Source organism: Phyllostomus discolor, chromosome 7 (assembly GCF_004126475.2).
Source record: "Phyllostomus discolor isolate MPI-MPIP mPhyDis1 chromosome 7, mPhyDis1.pri.v3, whole genome shotgun sequence".
NCBI classification, from domain to species: domain Eukaryota; kingdom Metazoa; phylum Chordata; class Mammalia; order Chiroptera; family Phyllostomidae; genus Phyllostomus; species Phyllostomus discolor.
The window spans coordinates 14,621,437-14,647,912 of NC_040909.2; the positions used below are offsets into that span (position 1 = coordinate 14,621,437).

The 26,476-nt window shown below is 45.1% G+C and overlaps 1 protein-coding gene across 3 annotated transcripts in view; it reads left to right on the forward strand.

Moving 5' to 3' along the window:
• Nucleotides 1-26,476, forward strand: part of GLB1 (galactosidase beta 1) — a 76,649-nt gene that overhangs the window by 37,856 nt on the left and 12,317 nt on the right. For all 3 annotated transcript variants that reach the window (XM_028518641.2, XM_036030552.1, XM_036030553.1), the window contains exons 11-15: nucleotides 10,457-10,531; nucleotides 12,606-12,695; nucleotides 15,783-15,896; nucleotides 17,349-17,480; nucleotides 19,726-19,986. In XM_028518641.2, the coding sequence (XP_028374442.1) occupies nucleotides 10,457-10,531; nucleotides 12,606-12,695; nucleotides 15,783-15,896; nucleotides 17,349-17,480; nucleotides 19,726-19,986 (672 nt within the window). The remainder of the gene's footprint in view (nucleotides 1-10,456; nucleotides 10,532-12,605; nucleotides 12,696-15,782; nucleotides 15,897-17,348; nucleotides 17,481-19,725; nucleotides 19,987-26,476) is intronic.

Sequence of the window (26,476 nt, forward strand, 5' to 3'; positions counted from 1 at the left end):
GCAGCCCTGGCTGTGCTGTAAGGCATCACGTTGTCCAGGGAGTGGTAGCCATTACTATTATTGATACTGAAGGTGAGACACTGTGTGTTCGTACAAAGAGCTGAAGTGCAGGGGAGAACATCCGTGGGCCTCAGGAGCAGGGTGCAAACGTGAGCTGTCATTCTCCCGCCTGGGGCAGTGCTTGCCGTTCCTTCTGGCCTGCCACCTGAACTGCTTCGTCCTGCTGATGCTGTGACCTTTTCAGGCATCCACAGCACTCAGGTGGGGTTTCCTGTCTCTGCTGTGGGTTAAAAAAAAAAAAAACAACCCACAGTTTTTCTGCTCAGTCACCTGAGTTTTGAAGTTAAAGAAACACAGGTCTTTCTGCCTATAAATGGTATGGGCGGTATGGACTTTTTTTTTTTTTTAAGTATGTTCTAGTCTCAACTTAACGGTAAGTGTTAAAATCTGTATACTAAAATACATTCCATGTATCGAAAAATATGACCTAGACTTATCTAAGAATGTGTCTATTTCATTAAACTCTCAAACGTATGGTTACAATGTTGCTCATGGTGTTTTTGTTACGGGTTTGACTGCTGCAGGACTGGGCGTGAGGATGCCCCAGCCCTGTCTCGGAGGTCTGTTCTCCCTAGAGCTATCTGTTCCCTTCTCTGTTATTTCCTTCCTTTATTTGGAGCTTAGCTTTCTAACCCGGCCTTCTCCTTTTTGAATATAAACGCTCAAGGTCACACATTTCCTTCACATTGCTGTAGCTCCATCTGCTAAGTTTTAATATGTAATTATGGATGATAGTTTGCTTCTAAACATGCTTATTTTGATTTCTCTTTGCCCCTTGAAATATTCAGAAGTGGGTTTTTCAGTTTTTGAACTTAAGCATGTGTCTAGTTTGTTGGTTTCTAACATATTTGCATCTGTTTAGAGAATGTGGTCTGTATGATACCGACCCCCTAAAATTCACTAAACCTAATCTTAGAACCCGGCATATACCGCTGTGAACAAATACTCCATGTGTTCTTGCTGTATATAATCTGTATATGTGTTCATTAGATTAAGCTTATCAATGGGGCTGTTGATGTTTTTGTTATCCTTCCTTCCTAATTTTTTGTCAGTTTATTCTATTACTTGTTGACAGAGTTGTTTATGTATTTCTCTTTGTAGTTCTGTCACTTTAAAAATTTTTTAAATTCTCTTTCACAGTGCTTTAATTTCAACATATATATAAATGTGTCCCCTGTAGGTCGATTTTTAAAAAAAAAATCCAGTTTGAACATTTTTGTCTTTTAACTGCTGTATTTATTCAATCTCATTCATCATAATTCTGGATACACATCAATTAGTTTCAACCATCTTATTTTATAATAATCGATTTGTTCACCTTTTCTGTTTTGTCTTCGCTTTATTACTTTCTTTTGGATTGTTTGAGGGGTATTTTTTCCTTATTTCTCCTTTTATCCCCAGTTTAGAAGTTATTCACTATATTTTTACCTCATTTCTGGTTACCTACTGAGGTATAAAATATGTACTCCCCACCCCCCCAAAAAAGCACAGCTCCTAAGTGTATGGCTCAGAAAATTTTATGCAAAGTGAATACACCCCTGTAACCCACACACGGCACCCCCGACGCCTCCCAAACTCCCTCTAGTCATTAACCTTCTTCCACCCCTCGGGTTAACCACCGTCCTGACCTCTATCACCATAGGTTAGTTTCACTTTTTTTTTCACTTTATATAAATACGTTCACACAGTACGTCCTCCCAGATGTCCGGCCCTCAAAAAAACTTGAACATTCCGTTTTAACTTACAATAATTTCAAATTCATCAATATCTTGACTTCTTTCATACAACCAGAACGTCCCTCTTGACATACGTGATACTGTGTCATGCATTTTTGTTCTCTTGGATTTAGATTTCTGAATGCATTCTACTTCCCTCTGGGGGGAAAAAACCTATAAGGCGTTATTATAATTGCTTTAGACATTATTTGACGTTACCCACATTGTCTGTTTATTCACAAATAATTCAGCAAATATTTAGTACGTTCCTTCGATATGCTTGGTATTATATAGACAGGGTCCAGCACAAATAACGCCCTTTTATTACAAAAGCTTTCATTACAAAATCATAAGCATGTCATTCTGTAACGTAACAATATCACACTCAAGCACACCACATGACATTTTAGGTGAAATGTTCAAATTACTACTATAAATTATTACACCCATATTATCACTCTACCGACCACACCCAAGCAGGTGTTTCTTCTGCCGACCCAGTATATAGTCCTCCTTGAGGATCGGGCGAAGCTGTGACAAAGATTTTGAGGTGCTGAAAAGCCACGTGGGATATCCAGGGCCAGAGCCGTCCTTGCAGCGTGCAGCCTGGGAAAGCGCACGGCATTTTTAAGGACTGGTGAGGAGGCCGCTGTGGCTGGAGCTCAGTAAGTGAGGGGAAAGAGTAGTAGGAGATGACGTCAGAGAGATAACGGTGAACTGATGACCCCTGGGGCCTCAGGGGCCGTTGTAAGACTGACTGGCTTTTACTCTGAAAGAAACGGGAACTCGTTGTAGAACTGAGCTGAGCAGAACTGCTGATGACTCAGGTTGCAACGGTGTTGAGACCAGGCCCTGGGAGGCAGCCCCAGGGCAGGGAAGGAAAACCGATCCGAAGGCTTTTGCAGCGACTTGGGTGAGAGGGGTCCTGGCTTGTGAAGGTAATGGGAACTGGTCGTATTCAGCCTCTCTCCTGGCTGCTTGCTTCCCCAGTCTCCTAGAATGAATAGATTCTCGTGGAGTGCGTTAGATCTTAGATTTCATATTTGACATGTAAATGTTGAGGTGCACGGAACTTTTGTAACTGTTGTTGTTAAGAGTGAGGTAGGGATTTAACTTTATTCACCTCTTCAGTGACGAGCTGGTTACCCCAGAACCTGTCACTAACTTATCCATCACTTTGCCACTGATTGGATGTTCCCATTTCGTGACCTACTTAACTTTTTAAGTATTTGGGTCTCTTTTTGAACTTGCTTTTGCGTTGATTTCCCCTTCTCCTTTTCCTACACTAAACTGGTTTAATCGTTGCTGTTCCTGTGTTTTATTATCTGGTAGGACTAGTCTTCCATCTTTAGTCTTTCAGAATTTCCCTGGCTATTCCTGCAAGTTTATTTTTCCATACAAACTTTGGTATTATTTTATCAACTTCAGAAAAAAAAAAAACCCTGCAAGATACCTGTTGATGTTTGATTAGTTTTGCATCAGCTTAGGGGTGATATGTACAAGATGGAGTCTTAGCCAAGAAAATGCTTTTTTAATCTATTCAAGTCTTCTCTGATGTCCTTTTCGTTTTAAGATTTCTTAAAATAGCCCTGGCTGGCGTAGCTCAGTGGATTGAGCACGGGCTGGGAACCAAAGTGTCCCAGGTTCGATTCCCAGCCAGGGTACATTCCTGGGTTGCAGGCCATAACCCCCAGCAACCGCACATTGATGTTTCTCTCTCTCTCTCTCTCTCTCTCTCTCTCTCTCTCTCTCTCTCTCTCCCTCTCTCTCTCTCTCTCTCTCTCTCTCTCCCTCCCTCTCTCTCTCTCTCTCCCTCCCTTCCCTCTCTAAAAAAATATAAATAAATAAAATCTCTAAAAAAAAAATACTTTAAAAAAAAAAGATTTCTTAAAATAGTTCTTGTCCACTTCTTAATATGTTTACTCCCCAATATTCTGCTTTTTAATATCGCTTACAGTGGTACTCAGGGGTGCACAAATCGGTGGCATTCATTACATTTATGATGTGTAATCATCACTGCTATTCCCAAAATTTTCATCGCCCCAGAGAGAACCTCTAACTACGAGGCAAGAAGTCCCCACTTTCCCCTGCTCTCAGGCGCCGGCAACCTCTAGGCCACTTCCTGTCTCTGTGAATCCGCCTACTCCAGATGTTTCCCATAAGTGGAACCATACAAATTTTCCTTTTGTGTCTGACTTACTTCACTTAGCGTAACGTCTGTAAGGTTCATCCATGTTATGGCATGTATCAGAATTTCATTTCTTTCTATGGCTGCATAATATTCCATCATCTGGATGTACCACATTTTGTTTATTTCTCTCATTCACCTCTTGAGGGACACATGGGTGTCCATCATTTGGCTATTTTGAATAAGGCTGCATGGAACATCGGGCCACGAGTATCTGCTCAAGCCCTGCTTTCAATTCCTTTGGGTATACACCTAGCCGTAGTGTTGCTGGCAGGTTTATTTTTAGAATAGTTTTCTTTCTGAAATAGTGAGCTTTTCTTATGCCTTACATAGGAAAAAAAATCCAAATTGGATTGTAAAACAAATATTTACATGGCCTTATCGTAACCTCACATTTTTATTCTATATTTTTAGCTAATTCTTTCTACCCAGTAACTCATACTTTCCTTGACCTTCCCTCGTTCTTACGATTGATGGTTGTTAGAGTCCTTCCCCACCCCCTCCACTTCCCTCCGTGCTGCTGTCTAAGGATCCCTGCTCTACAAACCACCAGCCCAAGCCGCTCTGACCATCACACACCCCACACTGGAACCAGGCAGGAGAATTGGGGATGTCAGTGTGGACTGGCTGGAACAGGGTTTTGTACTTCCAGTCTCAGCTGGACCTTTCACTATCTCCAGCTCTCTTTTGCACCTGGGTCTCTTCTCCTTGTCTAAAGCGAGCCGCCACTGCCGTCCTCTCTCCTTAACACACAGGTGGCATTATCTCCCATTTCACCGAGAGCACCTATGCTGTTAAATACGCCACGTGAAGGAGCTTGAAGAAAGTGACATAGGGCATTTCATAAATGCTTGGGGTGCATTCAGAAAGGGTATGGAATGAGGCAACGAAAGTGAATGCACATTTAAATGAGTAAAAAAAAATTCTTACTGTTACACAGATTTAAAGGATTAAATTCATCACAAAACTTAATAACATAGTTTGGGTTTATTAACTGTTTGGAACTGTTAGTAACTGCCATCCTTCTTTCCTTATAATTGCCTGCGTGCTGTTCCATTGTCTCTCTTCTCATGACAACCACGTTGGCGATCTTCTCCTCTAGAGAAAGTGGAACTCTTTCTCTTTAGCGTGGCTGATTGAAATGTATTTTTTAGTATTGATAGTTCACAAAAACAGAAAGCTTCGCATTTTGTTACCGATGATGATACACAGTGGTACGTTGGTGCTCACCATTCATTCGTTCTGGAACTCATGACAAGTGCCAGAACCAGAGAGTACGAAGCATTTTTCTCTTGCGGGGCGGTATGACTCATATAAGCTCTGGCAAGTGTGACGAGTCCCAAGCAAGCACCAAGTGCTGAAACATTCTTTTCTCATCAAAATGCACCGAGTACAAGGTTTGACAAGTTCTGAAGCTGACAAGTACCAAGGTATGACTGTATACATATTTAGGATTATTATCAAAATTGGGGGAAATCTCTCAAGTTCTTTCCTACTCGAGCTGTAATATTTGGAAGAAATTTCTGCGGACAGGTTCTGACCCCGTACATTTCACGTACTTCTGAGGCTGAAGTACGCCTTAGAGCGTGATCGTGTTGCAAGTGAGTTAGCATATTGAGTGTTGGGAACAATCAGTTGGCGATAATTTACCTACTCTTGGAAGTGCCAGTGTACCATGGATATGCACTCTATACCCTAACTAAATAAACCCCCTGCTCCACTCACCTGTGGTTGAATCCAAAGATGCCTGTAGTCACTCTAAAGCCTCCTGATTGGAAGAGGGTGTGTGACTCCGGGAAGCTGGTGCAGAAGGAGACAAGGCTCTTAGCCCCTTGTGGTTACATTTTATTGTTTTTGCAGATTTTTTAAAAACCTATAATCGCGTGAACACACTGGTAGGACCTTGCTCTGGGGCACTTCTGGATTCAGAAGATGAGTTAGGAAGCTGCTCTAGTAACCTGGGAATGACGTGATAGCAGGGCAGCGGGGAGTGGAGAGGAAGCAATGGGTCTTAAAGGATTTAGGAAGTAAAATCAGTAGGGTTTGGCAATTGACTTCATGCCGATGAGAAAGAATGAAGAGTTGTTGATTTGTCCAGGTTTCAGCCTTCGTTGGATAACTGGGTGGGTATTGGGGTCAGCAACTTAGATAGAGGGTTGCAGAGAAGGCACAGGCTGGGGATGGAGAGGGGGAAGCAAATTCAGTTCTGGGCTTGTTCAGCCCAAGATGCCTCCGGTGACATCCAGGTGGAGGTGCCGCTGCAGCAAGTGCCTCACTTAAGGGTGAGAAGCTCCAGGAAGAAGTCACTAGGACAGGCTCAGATTCTGGGGCCAGCAGTGAAAGTGGAGGCTAAAATGCAGGGCATGTTGACACTGAACATGGAGAGCTGAGCAAAAAGGGTCTTAGGTCAAGCAAAAGACTAACCTGGGGATCCCCAAGCTTATGCGCAGGGGACACAGCAAGATGAACCCATGAAGGACGCTGATCCTTCAGACATGAATGTAATTCAATGCCTTACGATAGATGTAGCTTAACCTCTAGTCATCCTTTCCCCCGTCTCTTTTGATATTTTAAATTTGGAAGAGAGAAATGAACTACTTTAACAGTTGGCTCTTTCTTGTAAGACTTTGCAGACGGCCAGTTAGCTGGTGTGCTAAATAGTATTCAAACTATTTGCTTGCCTCAAGAGAAACAGGGGGATCACAAATACCCCCTTCTAGAGCTCTACCAGCCGCTCTCCTTCACCGAGGACTTACAGAGCGGAAGGGGTCCCTCCTTTGCTCCACCTCTAGAGTCAGCTGAGTGGTGATGGACATTATCTTTTGCTGGCATGAACTCCCAGGGATGACGATTTCCCACCAGGCTGCACAAGCCTGTGCTCAGTGGTGAGAGCTCCAGGCGCCCCTTTGCATGCCTCTCCAAGCATGACAGAACTCATGACATTTGCAGTTTCTAAGGTATTCTCTTTGGTGTGGGTAAACTCAGCCAGACATGGTTAACACTTTGACCTCGAACATGAACTGTCAGACTCTAGGGCAGCACCCTCTTCCTCCGCCCTGCCAGTGCCTGAAGAGGGGCAGGGGTGAGTTTATTTGTGCATGCTTTAGCATGGATTCCAGGCCCACGTTTTAAAGAGGTTTCCATCAAAGAGAAGAATCTAGCTGGCTTTTGGGAGATGGGCTATTCTGCCGAAATTAATCACATGATAGCTGGAGGACCTTGATCGTGGAGTTGACCTTGGGATTCCTTGAGGTGGTTATGGGAGCGAGAGGTATGGGGGTGGGGACTGCAGGTGCAAGAATGCCACCGTGATTTTCAATAGTTTGGAAGCTTAATGAAGTTGGAAATTTGCCTCAGGACCAGTCTACAGAGGCCGATGGATGGGCTTTCTTGGTCTTTAGCTGGAATGACACTAGCTCAGTGGATAGACACAAGCTGTCTCTTTCAGCCCACGGTGCCGGTGGGAATGCAGTGTTTTATGTCTGATAATTAAGGACAACAAAGTGAATATACTTAACGAGTGTTAGCCTTTTGAAGCATCACTGGCACCCTTGTGGCACTAGTCTTTATTTCTTACAGACTTGGCTTTCTGAGTCTATCTTCCAGAGTGATTTCTCTAACATGCTGATCTGGTCCGGAAGCCATCTATGACTCGGCCCCTATTTTCCTCAAGCCTCATCTTTCAATTCTCCCCACCTTGTAGGTGACCCTCTGGCCTTAAAGTGAAGGGACCTAAACCTCTCTGAAAGGGACAGGGCTGTTTCTACCTCCTGGCTTCTGCACACGCTGTTCCCGCTGCCTTTATCCTTCTAGAAAATAAGGACACACCTCAGTTACCTTCTCTGGGGAGTCGTCTTTGATCCGTCTTTCTGCAGTTAGTCACACTCTGCTTTCTGCCACGAGCTGACAGTGTGGAAATCTTGAGTACACTACTCCTCACAGTGGGTTAATGAACTTGTTTACACACGTATCTCACGCTCTGTTAGAAGCTGCTAATATCCCCAGTTCCAAGCATAGGAACTGATGCAAAGTATGTTTTTAGTAAGACTTTGTTACATGAAGGAGCAAAAACGTTAGAGATCTTGGGGAAAAGATCTTTGAGATTCCATTGGGAAAAGAGCAACTTCCTCTATTGAATTTGTCTAGCTAAAGAAGTAGGATAAGAAGCAATATTTATGATTAGTCTGAAAACTGTGGTCAAAGCACAGGTTATTATGGAGAAATAAAGGTTTAGAAGTATAGTGTTTAAGTATATTTGTCTATTTATTTTCTGAAACCTAAATTAGTTGAAAAGAGATTAGGATTTTGCTATATGATGAGAAATGAAAATAGCTAAAATTATTAAAAAGAAAATGGAGAAGATTGTGGCAAATGGAACAGATGGGGACTTAATATTGATATTATAATGGGTTCATAGCACTGGTTAAAAATCAAGATCCAACTAGATAATTGGGCAAAAAAACCAAAAAAAAGTATATACATTTGATAAGAACTTTGGCATACACTATGTTAAGAATCATATAAAGCCCTGGCTGGCGTAGCTCAGTGGATTGAGTGTGGGCTACGAACCAAAGTGTCACAGGTTCGATTCCCAGTCAGGGCACATGCCTGGGTTGCAGGCCATGACCCCCAGCAACTGCACATCGATGTTTCTCTCTCTCTTTATTTCTCCTCCCTTCCCTCTCTAAAAAATAAATAAATAAAATCTTTTTAAAAATCGTGAAAAAAATTTTAAAAATCATATAAAAATGCTCATATCATTTGACACAGCAACCCTTTACTTGGGGCTTTATTCAAAGTAAAATTTAAGCCAGGACAATGCTGTAACTATGAAGTTGTTCAGTGCAACAATATTTTTATATTAAAAACTGGAAATAATTCAATTCCTAATATTGAAAAAATAGTTATATAAATTCTGTCATATCCATTTGAATATAATATGCAATAAACAAACTTATTGTCAATATTTGGTCATGCCAAAAGTACTTTTGATAAGTGGCAACAGCAAATTACAAAATTGCCTCTTACCCTTAGAGTATACATGTGTTTCAGGGGAAGGTCTACGAGAAAAACTGGAAGAGAGTAGGTTTCACAGTATGTTTTTGGTTTTAGAATTATGTTTTGGAATTAATAGGAAACACCTTCTGTTGTTGTCACGACCATTAAGGCGGTAAGACAGAGCAGTAGGAGCAGCAGCAGACGTGGGGTCCAAAGGCCCAGCTCCCACCGCCCTTGCTTTCTTTACAACCTTGAGCAAATCTCTCGGTCTCGGGAAATATAACAGCTGTGAGTGAGGGCTCTTGCTCTTGTGAGTAGTAAATGAGACGACAAAACTGGCTGAATGTTGGCTGAAGAAAGTTAGCTGAAGGTAGTGAAGAAATCAATGATAATATTTTAAGTGAATCAAAAAAGTCATCGCAGATATGTGTATTATTTAGAGACCCAAAGAAGCAAAAATAGGTTCCACTGAATGATTTTTAAATGGTTTCCTCTGAAGAATATAGCTAAGAAAAGACTGAGTCAGAAGACTATTGTGTTTCCTTTTACCAGTTCTTTTATCCTCTTCTTTTATTAATTACTTTTAAAAAGGAAAAAAGACCGGGGGGGGGGGGAAGGAGGGAGGAAAGAAGGAAGGAAGGAAGGAAGGAAGGAAGGAAAGGATCCTGAAAGATCATAATGCAGTCTACTTGGAGATGCCAGATGGGCATAGACTGTTCTAAGACCTAGGACTTCCACTCATATCTTCTGATGCTAATTTGTGTGTGTGTGTACACATTTAATAGGGTTTATTTTTATTTTATTTTTTAACTTTTTTAATTCCAACTTACATAAAAGTTTCAAGAATAAAAATTGTACAAAGAACACTTGTATATTCCTTACCCGGATTCACACATGTCAACATTTCACTCTATTTGCTTCATTATTTACCCCTCACCTCCCCCCTTGTGTTTTCTAAACCATTGATTGAAGGGATGCGTATCTCATGACCCTTTACCCCTAAATGCCTCAGCGTACCTCTCATAAGAATAGGTAGGAATGTGCTCTTACATGACCATGACAATTTCAACATTGATACAAAACTTTAATCTACCAATAAGATTTAATCTACAAATAATATTTTTCCTTCCCTAGGCTACCTCCCCAAAGATTCTGAGCCTTTTTCCTTTTCTTCCCCCCACTCTAGTCTTCTTGACGCCAGCCTCATTCTCTCTACTTGTCTTCTTTGCTCTCCATTATGAAGTCTTTGTTCTGTAATTACCTGAATGATTCCTGGAGCTTAAGACACACACATACACAGACACACACTTAGAAGTAAAAACTGAACCAGATCCTGTCTTGGAAGGAAGCCTTTTGGTTCTCTGCCTTTCCAAAGCATCACTGGCACCATTGTTTCCGTCGCTGACCCTCCTTTTGAAAGACGAATTGTACAGATGTGTTTCCAAGGGCTTAACGGCTGCTTTTCTTTTCTGTCCTTTTCCACTCCGGAGTATAGTTTGAAAAAATACCAGAAGGTCCCATCCCTCCGTCTACACCCAAGTTTGCATATGGAAAAGTTGCTCTGAAAAAGGTAAGGAAAAAAAAATGACAGAAACATTGAGAGTGCGGAAATGGAATTTAGCTGTTGGGAGTGAAAGTGTTTCGCTGGGGCATCGGCTCGTTATTTTTCTGTGAATTTGTTTTCCGTAAGACCGATGGGGAAGGTGATGTTTCTGGGAACACGGGGGCACAGGAGGTGAGAGCATGGGTATGTGTGTTGACAAGGTGAGCAAATGGGGCCTGGGGAGCCGGGAGGTATTCTAGATAATTCAGGTCATTTGGGGTCAGTTATCAGTTATCCAAAGCAATCCCAGAAACCTTTGTGGGAATGACATGCCACCTTGATGTTATGGCTGATAAGGTTCTTTTTTCTAATCCGCCTTTATTTTAGGGGGTTCTCAAAAGTTCCAGGCATTTTAATAGGTCTTTGCCCTAAATTATACACTCCCATCTCAAAATCGTGTGCTAGTTTTTGTGGTCTGTAATGTACATGGTAAATGAGACATCATGGGGGAAAGGTAAAAATCAATCATAAATAAAAGCTAAAGGTATTTTATTCTAGAAGAGAGGTTACATTTTATAGTCAGGAGTGACGTAAGCCAAAGTCATTTTGTTTTGATCATCTGTCTTCAGGTTTTCCCCTTTTATAATCCCTAACTCCTACATATGTTAACTCACAAGAAAAAAAAAAAAGACATGAGCCGTTGCATATTTCTTACGAATCTTGATATTCTAAAATAGCATCATAAGTTTTTATCTTTAAGCAAAATGCCAAACATGATCATATGATTTTTTTCCATTCATGAAGCCCTTTGATATTATGGTTGGTTGAGTCCTTGTAACTTTTTCCACCTAGTGTCAGATTCGTGTGTTACACTCTACAGAGAACGTGGTTGGCTGCTCTGACTGATAGGCATCTTTCTTTAGATTAATCAGACTTGAATCACACTCGTCCATGGAGCATCTCCGACTTCTTCACTGCTCTTGCTACTTAAGGAAAAGTGGGTTTGTCGGGGTTAGAGCAGTGAGGGTTTTATTTTTCTACAACAGAAATAACTACAAACGTTTAATACCACATTGCTAAATACAAATCTAGCTTGGTATCAAAAGCACATTCTGTTTACTGCAAAAGAAAATTGTGTGAGCAGAAAAGGCTTTTTGTTGCAAACTAAGTCCTTGCAATTTCATAGAGCAAATCAGCCTATAACTGAATTAAATGTGTACGGAACTTAGTTACACAGGATAAAACCTTTACCATGAGTTGTGTTTGTCTACGTGGGAAGACATCCACGTGAACAGCTGAACTGATAAAATTGCACTTAAGATTTTTTATCTGGATGCCGCACATCAGCACGGTAACCACGGAGAGTGCTGATGCCATTCCTCACCAATGTCACTGCCATGGAGAGTCCTGGGTTTAGAGCCAAACCTACCTGCAAATCCTGGCTGTGCCATGGCTCAGGCGAGCTTCTCCGAGTCCCTAACTTGGGGACCATCATGCCTTCCCCACTGGGTCCTTGCGAGGATTCAGGGAGGTTTGTGTGTAAAGCTCTGTCTCCCTTGGAGTTTGCTAAGCAGCCAGTGTTGGGCAGCTGTTACTGTTGTTGTTGCACAGAGTAAGCATCCTGAGTTGCCAGGATGCACAATCGTTTGGACAGAGAGTGTGTGTGTGTGTGTGTGTGTGTTGAGTGGCTACTGTGTATTGGGCTCTGGGGGCTGCGCACAGCACAAACCCAGCCCTGTTGGAGCTGACAGCCTGGCAAAGGGATGCAGCTGGTAAATGATGCAGGCATGGAAGCTATGCTGCAGACAGATGCAGAGAGCGCAGTCACTGGTACTTGTCCGTGGGGTGTTGGGGAAGGCTTCAAAGCAGGCTGCCTCCGAGCCTTGGGTTGCATTTATTTTAAGAGCCTTCCGGGAACTGCTAGAGATGATCCAAGGTGACTGGGGAGCAGCCCTGAGTGGAATTTGAACCATTTAGATTTATTTAGGGGGTTGGCCAAATCTGCTAATAACTTTGATCATTTGCAAGGGGCATGCTCGACTCTGATGACCAGAGAGGGGTGCGTAGGGAATGAATGAAAGCTGCTTTTGTTTCTTTTCAGTTAAAGACAGTGGAGGAATCACTGAACATTCTGTGTCCCAAGGGGCCAATAAAAAGCCTTTATCCCCTGACCTTTATCCAGGTGAAACAGGTAGGCCTTCAAAGGTAACACTTTTTTCTACCTGCAAAAATGTGCTTTCTGTCCTGCCTTGCAGTGTCCTTTCTTTGCACAGGGACCAAAATAGTAAGCAGACAAATCAGACCCCCCCAGTAATCTAACGGTGGATTTCCTGGCCCTCTTTAGCTTTAAATATTGCACATTAGGCCAGGTTTATTTGTTTGTTTTTCTGTATTTCCCCCATTTCTTCTTATTCTCACTCACAGAAGTTGTAGCTCAACCTGTTTTCAACATAATTGTGTACTAGCTGTAAATCGAGTGCGTTTCTGATCTAACTAATCTTTGTTACTAGGTACCAGTGGAAAACCACTATTTTCGTACTCAAAAAATGACAATTTAATTACTTGTCCATAGTTAGCTCAAAGGTTTAAGGGCTGTGTTTTTACTACATGAGGTCCGTAGAGGTTCTTTTGCCTGCTTTGGAAGAGAACAGAAACAAGCAGAACTGGGTGGTGTGTGGGTGTGAGTTGAATCCCCAGGCACTGCCCTATCTTTCACTTAAGAGCTTTCCCCACTTTCTATGTTGGGAAACTTCAAATTTAAGGGAGCCTCAGGAGCAGGACAGCCAGCACGCCTGTGGCTTCCCCCCAGGTTCTCCCAGTGTGACCGTCGCTGCACTGGCTTCACCTTCCTGTGTGTGTCTGTCATCCGCTGCTGGCTTTTTTTCTCCACCCTTCGAGTGGGTTGTCACCATCACGGCACTTCCTAGCTGTGACAGCCTGGGTCCTTCGAGAAGAAGGACTTCATCCTACTTGACCACAGTATAACGATCACACCTCAGAAAGTTGACATTGAAACGCAATCCAATGACCAAAGATACATTCCATAGTCAGGTATCCCGGTTATTCCAATGATGTCCTTTTATAGTTTAACTCTTTCCATCCAGTTTCCAGTCTAGGATCCTGCATTCCATTTAGTTATAATGTCTCTTTAGTCTCCTTTCATCTGAAACTGTTCCTAAGTGTCTCTCTCTCTCTCTCTCTCTCCCTCCCTCCCTCTCTCAATGAACATTTCTCAAGAGGTCAGGCCAGGTATTTGGTAGACTGCCTCTCACCGATCAGATTCAGTGACAAAACCATTTTTTGGCACAAACACGACAAAGGGTGATGTGTCCTTGGGGTACCCACGAGGTCAGCTTGTCCCTTCGTTACCATGTTAAGTTTGACTACCCAGTGGGGATCTCAGCCCCGTGTTTTTAAATGGGCTCCCACTTTCTGCAGAGATTGCCTCCTGGAGAGTGTCTGAACAGTGAGGTGACAGAGTACTAGCACACCTAATCTTTGTCTAGTGCGTTCTGTCTCCAGTTACTATCCTTCCACCTGTAGCATTTTACAAGTTTTATGAGAATGTTTTATAAGGGACTATTTTTACACTCGTACAATTTTACAAGACTGTTTTATTCCAACAAATCTGGTATGCCATAAATAAGATGAATAGTTAAGCTCCTCCACCCCACCTTTCTCATTAATACTGGGCCAAGTTTCCTGTCTAATCTGGGCATGCACCGGCTGCGTGTGCGTGTCTTCATCTGTACAATAGAACATGCCTTCCCACCTGGCGCAGCCGTGCAGCCCGTGAGAGAGGACACGGACACTAGAGCAGCTGGAGCCCGGGAAGCAAATGAATTCCAAGTTCACATACAGACACTTCGAGTCTTCGTTGTTTCTCAGGCTCCCTCTGCTTTGTGATCTTTGACCAAGGCCATGCTCTGGATTGGGCGGGGCTCCCGGAGCCCCGGCTCTCTGGGGTCTAGAGCAAGCCCACAGAATGTTTATTTCCAACGAAACCCATGGAGGGCACAGCTGCAGGAAGTGGGGTGCAGCCCTGGTACGTCCCCCAGCCCCCCAACCTCGGAGGCCTGAGCTACACCTTTGCAGGGAGCATCACAGCTTCCACTCCCCTCTGGGGGCCTTTCACAAAGTTCCCCTCAGCCTCTGAGTGAACACTTACCATTCTGGTTCCTCTTAAAAGCAAGAGATGAATAGAGACGTGGGTGTCAGGGAGGGAGGCGTCCTGGGCTTGAGTGTTCAGCGGTGGGGGCTCCAGTCCTTTCCTGCAACACAGGAACAAGGGTTAGCATTTCTTTCAGCTCCCCCAAACCCCCTTTCCACTCACCTGAGGTGCACTGCCCTGCTTTCTGGGCCCTGGACGTGAGGAACTTCTCTCTCTGGTCCCTAAAGGATTGCGATTGGGATTCTTTCCGCTGACTCAGGATGTGGCCCAGCTCACCCTGGCGCCTGTCCAGAGCAGAAAGGTCACTCCCTGAGGCTGTGGGTGTGCAGGAGGCCGACTGTCTGGGGCCTCCCTTTCGGAGCAGGGATACCAGCACCTGAAAGTATTTTCTGACTTCGCAGCAGGTTACACCCCATCTCTCGTCTCTCGCTGTCTCTATTTCCCCTACTCCTGCACTCGAAACAGTTTCTGATTGACTCTTGTTTTGCATGTGAGAGCAGATATTGCCCAGGGACCTGGAAAATGTTCCACCAAACACTCTCGGCTTTGTTGTTGTTTGTCTCTTTTGGTTGTTTCTGTGTTTTGTTTTGTTTTTCGAGGTAACGAAATACATGCGACAGGGTCCCTCTTAGTGATTCAGGGCAAATCACTGAACACATTCCAGAGTCCCATTGGCTCAGGCGGGAAAAGGATGTTTGATAGACGTCCCTTCACGGTCCCTTGAAGTTTGCCTCCCTGGAAGTTATTCCACGACCTAAAAACTGAAGCCAAGCTCCCTTCTCCCTGATTGAATTTTCCCCAGCGCCTGGGGGAAGCCTTCCATTCCTTACAGTTTTAGAAATATCACTTTCAGCCCTGGCTGGTGTAGCTCAGTGGATTGAGCTCGGGCTGCGAACCAAAGCATCGCAGGTTCGATTCCCAGTCAGGGCACATGCCTGGGTTGCAGGCTATGGCCCCCAGCAACCGCACATTGATGTTTTTCTCTCTCTCTCTCTTAAAAAAAAAAGAAAGAAAGAAATATCACTTTCACACAGATCAGGGGCAAATGAGTTCTCTTAAGGTGAATAGCAAAAATGACGAATTTTTCTTCCGTCCTTTTCTGGCCAGTATTTCGGGTTTGTGCTGTACCGAACCACGCTTCCCGAAGACTGCAGCAGCCCAACCCCCCTCTTCTCGCCCTTCGGTGGCGTCCACGACCGGGCCTACATCTCCGTGGATGGGGTAAGGACTGTCTCGGGGCTGTGTTTGCGCCAGCTGCGGGGGTGTGGTCTGCACTTGGCCGCGCCAGTCCTTCCGAATAGACATTCGAGACCTTAGCCCACCCTTCAGCCTCAGGCTCTGCCTCTTCCCGTAGCTGACCCCACCTGGGCTGACGTGGCCTCACCCACGTTCCCTCTGCCCGAATCCCTCCCTCCCGCCTCTTCCCCTGGAGGGCCCTGCTCCCGGCCCTACCTTCTCGGAAACCTTTCTGGTCTCCCCAGGCCAAGGCCATCCTCGGTGACTAACCACCGCCTGTCACCCTCGTCTTCCTTGCTCCTTGAGGAAAGGATCCATTCTGTAGATGCCAGAGTGGCAATTCACTTAAGGAAAGTTATATTCTGAAGGGTTGTTCATGATAGTTAGAGCAAAAATCCACAAAGAACTTTGCCTCATAACAAAGATATGTTCCTCTCTGCAATATTCATGGGCAAGAACACGTGAAGAGGTTTTCCTAAGAAAATTTGTTCAGAAAATTTTAAATTAAAACATCCCCATTATATTGTCATCAACAGCTTTATTTTCTGTGGGAGCAAGTTCCTAAGACATTATGTGTATACCGATGGCGATTATTTCTTGGATTTCAACTTAGGAATTGTGTTAGTGAATTACAGTCAGTAACATTTTTTCATCCCGTCTTTGAAAACATTAGGAATATGTCGCTGCTAAAATGCCTATTGTTTTTGCTCATTCTGTTACATAATTTCCATGGTTAATGCATTGTATCAGGTATTCTGAGGTGAGAACACTCCGCCTAACTCTCTGATTTTTATCTCATTTATTTGATTTCTATCTCTGCTCACCATTTTGTTTAGAAGCTTTTTTTTTTCCCTTAATGGCTGCCTTTCATGCTACGAGAGCACGAAGAGGTTCCTGTAATAGGAATCCTCCCCTGGAATTGTTTTGCTTCCATCCCCTCCCTATTAAAAATGGACACAAAGCAGCCCTGGGCAGGTAGCTCAGTGGGTTGGAGTGTTGTCCCTCTACACCAAGGTTGCAAGTCCCATCCCTGGTCAGGGCCCACACAAGAAGCACCCAATGAATGGGTACATAAATGGAATAACAAATCAGTGTTTCTCTCTCTCTCTCTCTTCCTTCCTCTCTCTCTCTCTCTCTCAAATCAATTTTAAAAAGTAAAACTTTTTTTTAACATGAGGCAAAACTTTTTTTAAAACATGAAGCAAAACTTTCCCGAGCAGAGGAAACCAGTCTAGACCTTTCCTTGCTCAGAGCTGTGTCTGGCGACTTTCCTGTTTAAAAAAGCCGATGACTGGGACAAAGGGGCCATCAAAACATTTCCTCCCAAGTCTGGTGACACTTCAAGGAGGGAAAACGAGTGCTGAATTTAACTGAGCGAACTGCCTGTCTGCTGATCCGCTCACCTTAGGTAATTCTGCTCTGACGTTGAACCCACAGGTCCCCCAGGGAATCCTTGACCGAAGCAATGTGATCTCTCTGAACATAACGGGGAGAGCTGGAGCCACGCTGGACCTTCTGGTGGAAAATATGGGCCGTGTGAACTATGGCCATTTTATCAATGATTATAAGGTAGGACCAGCCTCACTGTTAGGAGTGAAGTTCAAAGGTTGTCAGGACTGTGCCTAAGCCATCCGAGGGAGTTTTTGTAAATCTACTTTAAAGAGCTCACACATACATTTTTTCCCCCTGCAGCCCTGTTATCATAGAAGCAATTCTTAAAAGCACACAGACGTAGTCTAATTTGATGAGTGAACCTACCCTGATTTGTTTTGCAACCTAGAAGTTGGGTTATTTTGAAGACCTTATTTCCTCTGCAGCTGATGAGAAAGTCGAGCTTTGCAGACAGAACCCTTCCCTTGGGTTTGAGTTCAATCATTTTGTAGAAAGAAACAGAAGAAGAAAACCACTCCACTGTGCTCTGCCTTTGCTTATAAAACCCACCGAGCTCTCAGAAGGCACTCCCTTGCCAACAACACCAGCCTGGCATCGGGTCTGCTCTGTTTTCTGGGTACGTACGATCCATGGATCATACAAACCCTTAACTGTACGAAGCCTTGGTGCACTGCTTCTCTGCCTCGGCCAGTCACTCTGTGCCCAGGTGTCTAGTCCAAATATGTTTTCCTCACACGTATTTTTAGAACATTGCTCAACAAAGATGTGCTAAACTCATACTCTGTGCGAGTTGCTCTGTGTGGTGCTTCGGGGGATGCAAAGACGTTGAGGTAGCTCGACAGCAGGAGGCTGCACCGAGGGAAGGACAGCACCACCTGGTGTAGCACAGGGCGGGGGTCTGAGCTATTTCCTGGCCCTCTGCCTGGCAGCTCAGAGGGGAAGCAATTACAGCCTCAGGGAATGGCCACACTAGGGCCACTCCCTGAGTAGAAATGTCCCTGTTACAGGCAGTAAGTAGTGGCCTTCCTGCCTGGCTCTCACCATGGAATGAGAGGGATGCTTATGCAGTCTCTGGGTCCCCAGTACCCAGCAGGGAGCCTGGCACACAGCTGCCTGTGAACTTTTATTGAATTACTCAAGGGGCAGTTGAAGCTTGGTAGTGAGAGATGTCCCGAGACAAATGTGGGCTCTCACTAGGAATGGAGGTGTTCTCCCATATAAAAGGCCAAGAAGGGGAAGTTAGATGAGCCATGAGCCGAGGCCATGGACAATGTGGTGGCCAGTGCCATGGACACCTGCCCCCGGCCCTTGCTGGGCAAATAGAGCAACTTCAGAATACACGTCCGAGGTTCACCATCATTGTCACCACTCTGGATGGGCCTTTACGGATTCAGCAACCCCCTTATCCACAGTTCCACACCCCACAACTTCAGTTACCCACAGTCAACCATGGCCCGAAAATATTCTGTGGAAAACTCCAGACACAATTCCAGTTTTAAATTGCATGCGGTCTGAGCACCGTGATGGAATCTCATGCCGTCCCACTCCATCCCACCCGGAACGTGAATCGTCCCTTTGTCCAGCATCTCCTCGCAGTGCTGTGTCAGTTGTCAGATCAACAGTCACAGTATCGTGCATGTGCTCAAGTCACCCTCATGTTACTTAATAGTGGCCCCAAAGCACAAGAGTAGTGAAGCTGGCAACTTGGATGTGCCAAAGAGAAGCCAGAGAGTGCTCCCTCCAAGTGACAAGGCATGCACGCCTATGCATAGGGACAAACACGGCGTGTGTCAGTGCTGCTCCCAGTTTCAAGCACCCACTGGGGGTCTCGGAACAAATGCCCCATGGAGGAGGGGGTCTACTGTATCAAAATGTCCTCAGGTATTTTATCTCATTCAGTCCTTACAGCAGGTTGGTGGACTCGGGTGGGATCACCCTTGTGAGTGCTGCTGAAGAGCTTAAGATCAAGACTTGCTTGGTCTGGGGTCTATGTCAGGGGCAGCAGAGTCTGTCCCCTCCCTCCGTCTCCAGGGAGCTGAATGTCCTTTTGCGTTCCTCAGGTTCCGTCTTGTCCACCATTCTAGCAATGACTCTGAATCAAACACCGAAATCGGGGGTTTGGGGTTAAAAGCTCTAGTGGCTCAACCCCCTCTCTGTAGAGGCAAAACTCGGAGGCTTTTTGGGGGAACAGCCTGGCCTGCAAGGGAGAGAGAAACCTGTGGTTTGGGAGACGCGCCTCTTCCCAGGGCGATGTGATTCTTCCCAAGGTCTGTGTCGCTTCACACACTGTTGGAGTCTCGTCTGCTGCTGCTGGTGTTTCGTATCCCAGTTTGCTCTTCCCAGGAATTCAGGGCTGGAACACAAAGACACTCAAAGCCTTTGTCTCCCCGCCCCAGCTCATTGCCCCGTTTCCCCGTTGCAGGGTCTGATTTCCAACCTGACCCTCAACTCCAACATCCTCACGGACTGGATGATGTTCCCGCTGGACACCGAGAACGCAGTGTACCACCTGGGGGGCTGGCACGCCAATGACAATGACAGACGCTGCTCTGGGAAGAAAGCCTGTGCCCGCAGCTCATCGAACTATACAGTCCCAGCCTTCTACGTGGGAAACTTCTCCATTCCCAGTGGGATCCCGGACCTGCCCCAGGACACCTTCATCCAGTTTCCTGGGTGGACCAAGGTACGTGTCTCCACAGAAAGGGTTGGAATTCAGGCCTCAAAAGTCTGATGTTGAGTGTTTGAGAAAGAATCCAAAGGAGCTGCTGAGATGCCATGCGGCAGTTTCGGGAGTGGAGGATTTTCTGTGTTAGCTGCCCCCTTCCTCGGGGGTGGGGCCACAGCAGATCTTCGGGGATTCAAAGGCCAGCTTAGAGGTGGCATCGTCTACCCCGTTTTCACTGACTGACAACTTCCTTTAATGCAAGATGGCTTTTCTGCTTCCTCTAGGAAAACTCATAGCCCCTTTGGATACTGATTATGAGGGGCACATCCCCTTTATTCTGAAGCCAATCTGGCCCAGGCAGAGGGGTGACTCTGGGAGAGCCTGTTTTTCTCTTGTCCGCACCAGCCTGCAAACTCCTATCACACCCCCACCTTGATGCGGCCCCGTGCCCTGGGGGCGTCCACCGTGTCTGTAGGACCCTCCGCTCTTTTTTGGCCACTTTTCTTTATTCTTTGAAGACATCAGTATGTCTTCCTTCACTGTCATTTTCTCTACTTCAAGTCCTATTTTCATGTTCGATAACCTTACCATCGCTCAGTTATTCATTCAAAAGAGTTCTTTTCAGTGGCTACCGAACATCAAACTTTGTGCTGGGTGCTAAGGGTGTAGTACAACAGTATTGGGTGAGGCACAAGTAGGTTTACAGTTGTGAGTATGCAAAACACAGAGCTCATTTTTATATTAGTACTTATTATTATATTATGTTCCATACAAACAATTGTAAACTTCCTTTTGCCCCACCTTATAGATTCAATCAGATATGGTCCTTGCCCTCGGGGAGCTTATGGTCTAGGTGGGGAGCACGACCAAATCAGGTAATAGCCCAAAGTGAGTGGTAAAACTGTAGCTGCAATGGATACTAAGAAGAGATTTGGGAGTTGATAATAACTGGGGCATTTGACCTCAGCAGGGAGATTAGAGAAGCCATACTTGGGGAAGTGATGCTTGAGAGATATGAAGGATGAGTAGGAATTAACATGGCAAAAAGGGGAGGGGAATGAGTTCTGGGCAGAGCCGATAACGTGTGCAAAGGCCACGTGCTTCGAGGGGGAAATGGGAAATATGAGGAAGGGCCCACAAGTGTGAAACACAGAGAAAGGGGAGTGTGGTTCAGAGAAGAGGAGAGAAAGTGGGGAGACACCAGATTGGAATGGGCCAATGACATCACATCACAGTTTTGTCTTTATGTTGAGAGCCATTGAAGCAGGAGAGTGACAGGACGTGATTGTGGTGTGACCAGCATCTCCCACCCCGGTCTGCAGAATGGGCTGGGTGAGGGTATGTGTGAATGCAGGGAAAGTGGATCATAATCTCCTTGAGAGACTGGGAAGATGGAGAGGACGTCAACTACTGGGGAAATGTTTGCAGTTAAATCATTAAGATGTAATGATGGATAGGATGTGGGGGTTTAAAGAAAAGAGTCGTATCCCAGATGACTCTTAGGTTCCACACTTGCAGCTGGAGAGGTGGTACCATTTACGGAAAGAAGAAATTTTGGAGGAAGCCTTGGGCTGGGACAGTGAGATCATGAGTTTGGACTTGGACACACTGAGTGTGAGAAGCCTTGGAGGACAGCTCTGAGAAGATACTGGAGGAGGGCTGGGAATGCAGAGGAGGGATCTGGGCTGGTACACGTACATGCTCATTGGCGTATGGGTGTTTGCTGAAGATGTGGGATGAATGAGGTTCTCTGAAAAGAGGGAATGCAGAAGGAGAGAAGAGGATCCAAGGCTGATCTTTGAGCGACACAAACGTGACAGAGAGTGAGGAAGAGAGACCAGAGAAGCAGAAGGAAAGCAGGCATCTGTGCGGCCTAGAGGGCAAGTGAAAGGAAGGCAGGAGCACTTCCGCTGGGTTTGGCTGCACGGAGGTCCCTGGGACCCTCCGGGAAGTGCGGTGCCAGTGGAGCGAAGCGTCTGCAAGCCAGGCTGCATGCCCCGGGGCAGTGTAGGGTAAGGAAATGAACACGTGAACAAAAGTGTGGATACTTGAATATGAACATTCTTTTTGAAAAGTTTGACTCTGAAAAACAGAAAAAATATGTCAGTAGTTGGGAGAAGAGAGGGCAAAACATACACACGGAGTGTGTTTAATAAATGCCCTCTATAACTTTTTGCTTTTTAAATGTTTATGGAAATATATTTTCATTATCATTCTGTTCGAATATTTTCTAATTTCCCTTATTATCTCTTCTTTGACCCATAGATTATTTAGAAATGGGATGTTTAATTTTCATATATTTGTGTGGGGGGGTTCTAGCATATTTTATTTCTATTAATTTCTAATTTAATTCTGCTATAAAAGTTTTAGATGAAGGAGAAAAATCTTTATGACCTTGGGTTAGGCAAAGACTTCTTAGATTTGATGTCTAAAGCATGATCCTCAAAGGGGAAAATTAGTGAATCAGGCTTCATTAAAATTAAAAATGTTTTCTCTTTGAAAGAAGTCATTAAGAAAATAAAAATCCAAGCCACAGATTGGGAGAAGTTCTTTTCAAATCATATATCTAACAAAGGACTTTTATCTGGAATATATAAAGAATTCTCACAACTCAATAATAGGAAGACAAACAACCCAAAGAAAAAAATGAGCAAAAGACTTGAATAAACATTCCACCAAAGAAGCTATGCCAATGATTGATAAGTATATGAAAAGGTGATTAACAGCTGATAATCATTAATCATTAGGGAAGTACAAATCCAAACCACAGTGAAGTACCACTTCACACTCACTGGAATGGCTATAATAATAAAAGGTGGATAATAGCAAGTGTTGGCAAGGATGTAGAGCAATGGGAACACTCCAACGTTGTTTGTAGGAATGTAAAATGGTACAATGGGAATGTAAGATGGACCACAATTTGAAAGTCTGTTGAAGTGTTAAACATAGAATCACCATTGAACTCAGCAATTCCACTCCTAAGTCTATATTCAAGAACAATAAAAACATGTCCACCCAAAGACTTAGCTGTGAATCTTCTTAGCAGCATTATTCCTAGTAACCAAAAACTGGGAACAGTTCAAATGTCCATCAACTAATGAATGGATAAATAAGGTATGCCATACAATGGACTAATATTCTGCAGTACAAAGGAATGGACTACTGATACATGCTGCAATGAGCATAGATCTGAAAAACACTGCGCTAAGTAAAAGAAGCCAAACATAAAAGACCACATATGGTATGATTTGATTTATATGCAATGTTCAGAAAAGGCAAATGTGTAGAGACAGAAAGTGGATGAATGGTTGCCAGAGGCTCACGGCATGGATGGAGAGTGGCCGCATGGGTATGGGATTTTTTCTGGGAGTAATGGAAATGTTCCAGAGTTAAATTGTGGTGATGGTTCCACAATCTTCAGTTTATTGAGACCCAGCATGTGTTACATTTTGGTGGGCATACCTCTAGAATGTTAAGGTCTAATATCTTCCCTCTGGCCAGGTGTTTCTCTCCCACAAACTCTCCTGCCTCCCAAGCCTGCTCTTGGATCATCCTGATGACCCGAAACTTTCCACCATTAAGGCTGTGGTTCCTCCCTACCCAGCCCAGACATCATCACTTTCCTTTTTTAAGGGCCATCTATCACTGGCCCCCTTGCCCTTCCCCTCTGTTTCCGTGCTGATCCTCTATCTTTAGTGGGACTCCCACTGGCCTTTGCTGGTTCACTGGTAGCTGGGGACTGCTAGTGAAAAAGCAGTCCCCAGTTGCAGGGGACCTCTCCAACGGATTCATCAGGGCCCAGATCCTCTCACTGTCTCCATCCTCTGGAGGCACCCCACCTTGCCCAGGAGTCCCTGGTCTGTCTCTTCCCCTTCCTCAGAGGCCCTTTCTAACCTTCATCACTCTCCTTAGGCCAGTTTATTCTTCCTCCCACCTCCTCCTCTGAGAACTCACCCTCCCTGACTGCTATCAGGTGTAACTCCTTTGTTCCCTCCGCTTCCTGTCAGACTTATCTCTCTACCTCCACCCTCACTTCCTGCCCAGTGGCCTCTAGGAGGAAGTCTAAGCTCTGAATCCCCTCCCCACCTTCTTCCCCCAGGCCAAGATCCTGTTCTCGTACTTCCTCCTGCGTGTGTCAGCCTTTCTGCCTTCTCTGCCAAGTCCCGCATTGCAGCCAAGAAGTGACATCTGGGGTCTCTACGACCTAACAACAAAGTGAAGCCCTCCTTGGATGTCCCCACTCTAGCCAGCAGGCTCGTTCTTATTCCCTTGCTCCCTTTTTTTCTCCCCTTCTTTTTTTTCTCCTTCTCCGAGTGTCTTGGTGTGCCGCTGGGTCTTCTGTTTTCCTTGTTCATGCTTTTTCATTCTCTCTCTCTGCCCACGTAGCACCACATATTCCTCTGTCAAGACTGACATTGACTCCCCTAGGAAACCTTCCTAGCCCCTTAGTGCAGGAAAGGGCTGACCCTGCCCTCCTGAGAGCCCCTCTACGCCCCACCTGGACTCAGCACCATGATGCTTCATCACACTTAGGTTGACATCTCAGTTACAGCTACTGGGTCATAAGCTTCATGAGGGGCATTTTTTAAGTGCCCAGCGTATTTACCATCCTGCCCTCCTCCTGGGCCTGGGTGCTCTGTAAATGCTTTCTGGCGAACAGGTGCACCAATGCCTGTGCTGCTGAGCCCTGGGAAGAAAGCAAATGGGAGTGCTGAGGGGCTTTGCTGGGTGCTGTGGGTACAGGGCCAAGGCAAATGAGAAGACCCAAGCCCAAATCATTGCTCACCGAGTGGTATCAATGTAGTGCCTTAAGAGAAGGAACTTTCCAGAAATGCGAAGCAGAAAGAGAACATGTCTGTTACAGGGATTATCAGAAGGGACGAGTAGCTCAGACAGAGCTTGAAACAGACCTGAAGGGTAGAAAGCCCTTCATCAGAATCAGAGGGACTTTTATCAGGGAAGGAATTTCAGGTGGGAGAACAGTAGAAGCGAAGGTACAGAAATAAAAAAGCAGGGGACATTTTGGAGGTCAGAGGGGGTTCACCTTGGCCAGGTCATGTAGGTGTCACACCAAGAGTCCCAGAGCCAGGCTCCTCTCAGCAGTTTAGAAACGCTATCTCCATGATCATTAAGAGTGACACATGTGGTAGGATGTTATATCATTATCTCCTGTTTGCCGATGAGCAGATAGAGGCTCAGAGAGCTGGGTATCTAGTATAAGGTACGGAAGTGGGTGGTGGAACAGTTCCCCAAGCCCCAGGTCTATCTGACGTGAAGGCAAGTGTGAAAAGGCAGGGAGGCAGGTGGCACTGAACAAGGCCTCAAAGGTCAACAAGGAGCTTGGACTAATTATCCAGGCAGAGGCTCTTGACTGATTTCAACAGTCTGATGAGTGACCTGTGCCTTCATACCTGAAAGGTACACATACACGATGTTCGTGAATGTGTCGGAGGGTTCAGAACCCCAAAAGTCCATCTAATTCATATGCCCACTCAAAAGCTGGTATATAAATGTTCACACCAGCATTATCCAAAATGGTCAAAAGGACTTCCAGTCAAGATGGAGGTGTAGGTAGATACGTTTCACCTCCTCACGGAACCACGAGAAGAATTACAACTAACCTCAAAACAAATAACACTCAGAACTGCCAGAAAATCAAACTGTATGGACGTCCAGCAACCAGGGATTTAAAGAAGCCACATTCATCCAGATGGGTAGGAGGGGGGAAGAGGTGGAGTCGAGGTGAACAGGTGAGGAGACATGGTATGGCACAGAAAGGTGGTGGCAGTGGTGGAACAGGTGGTCCTACATTCACGTGTGATGGATAAAAATCAAGAGGGATACCTCAGGAGCCAGTGGTCCCAGCCCCAAGCCAGACCACACAGGGTGCCAGCGCTGGGAAGGTAAAGCTCCATAACTTCTGGCTGCAAAAACCAGTGGGGGTTGGGGCAGCAAAAGAAACTGCTGGTTTCTCCAGACAGTCCATTCAAAGGGTCCACACAGATTTAGAATGTACACAAACCCACCCGCTCTGGCATTCACCACCAAGGCAAGAGCTGGAAGAGCACCAGTTGCAGGGGAAGTGGGGGAAGTGGCTGGAAAGGGGCGAGTGTCGGGCAAACCTCCAGAAGACAGGCAGTGGCACTGTCCCCTCTCCAAACCCTCCCCACACACAGAGCCAGAAAGTGGTGCGGCGGGTTGCCCTGTCCTGGCAAATACCTAAGGCTCTACCCCATATAACTTAACAGGTGTGCCAAGATGGGGAGTCAGATCAGCTCTACCTAATCCACAGAAACAAACACAGGGAGGCTGCCAAATTGAGGAGACAGAGAAATATGGCCCAAATGAAAGAACAGAACAAAACCCCAGAAAAAGAACTAAATGAAATGGAGATTAGCAACCTATCAGATGCAGAGTTCAAAACACTGGTAATAAGGTGCTCAGAGAATTCATTGAGTATGGCAACAACATAAAGAAAGAAATGAAAGTTATACTAAGTGAAATAAAG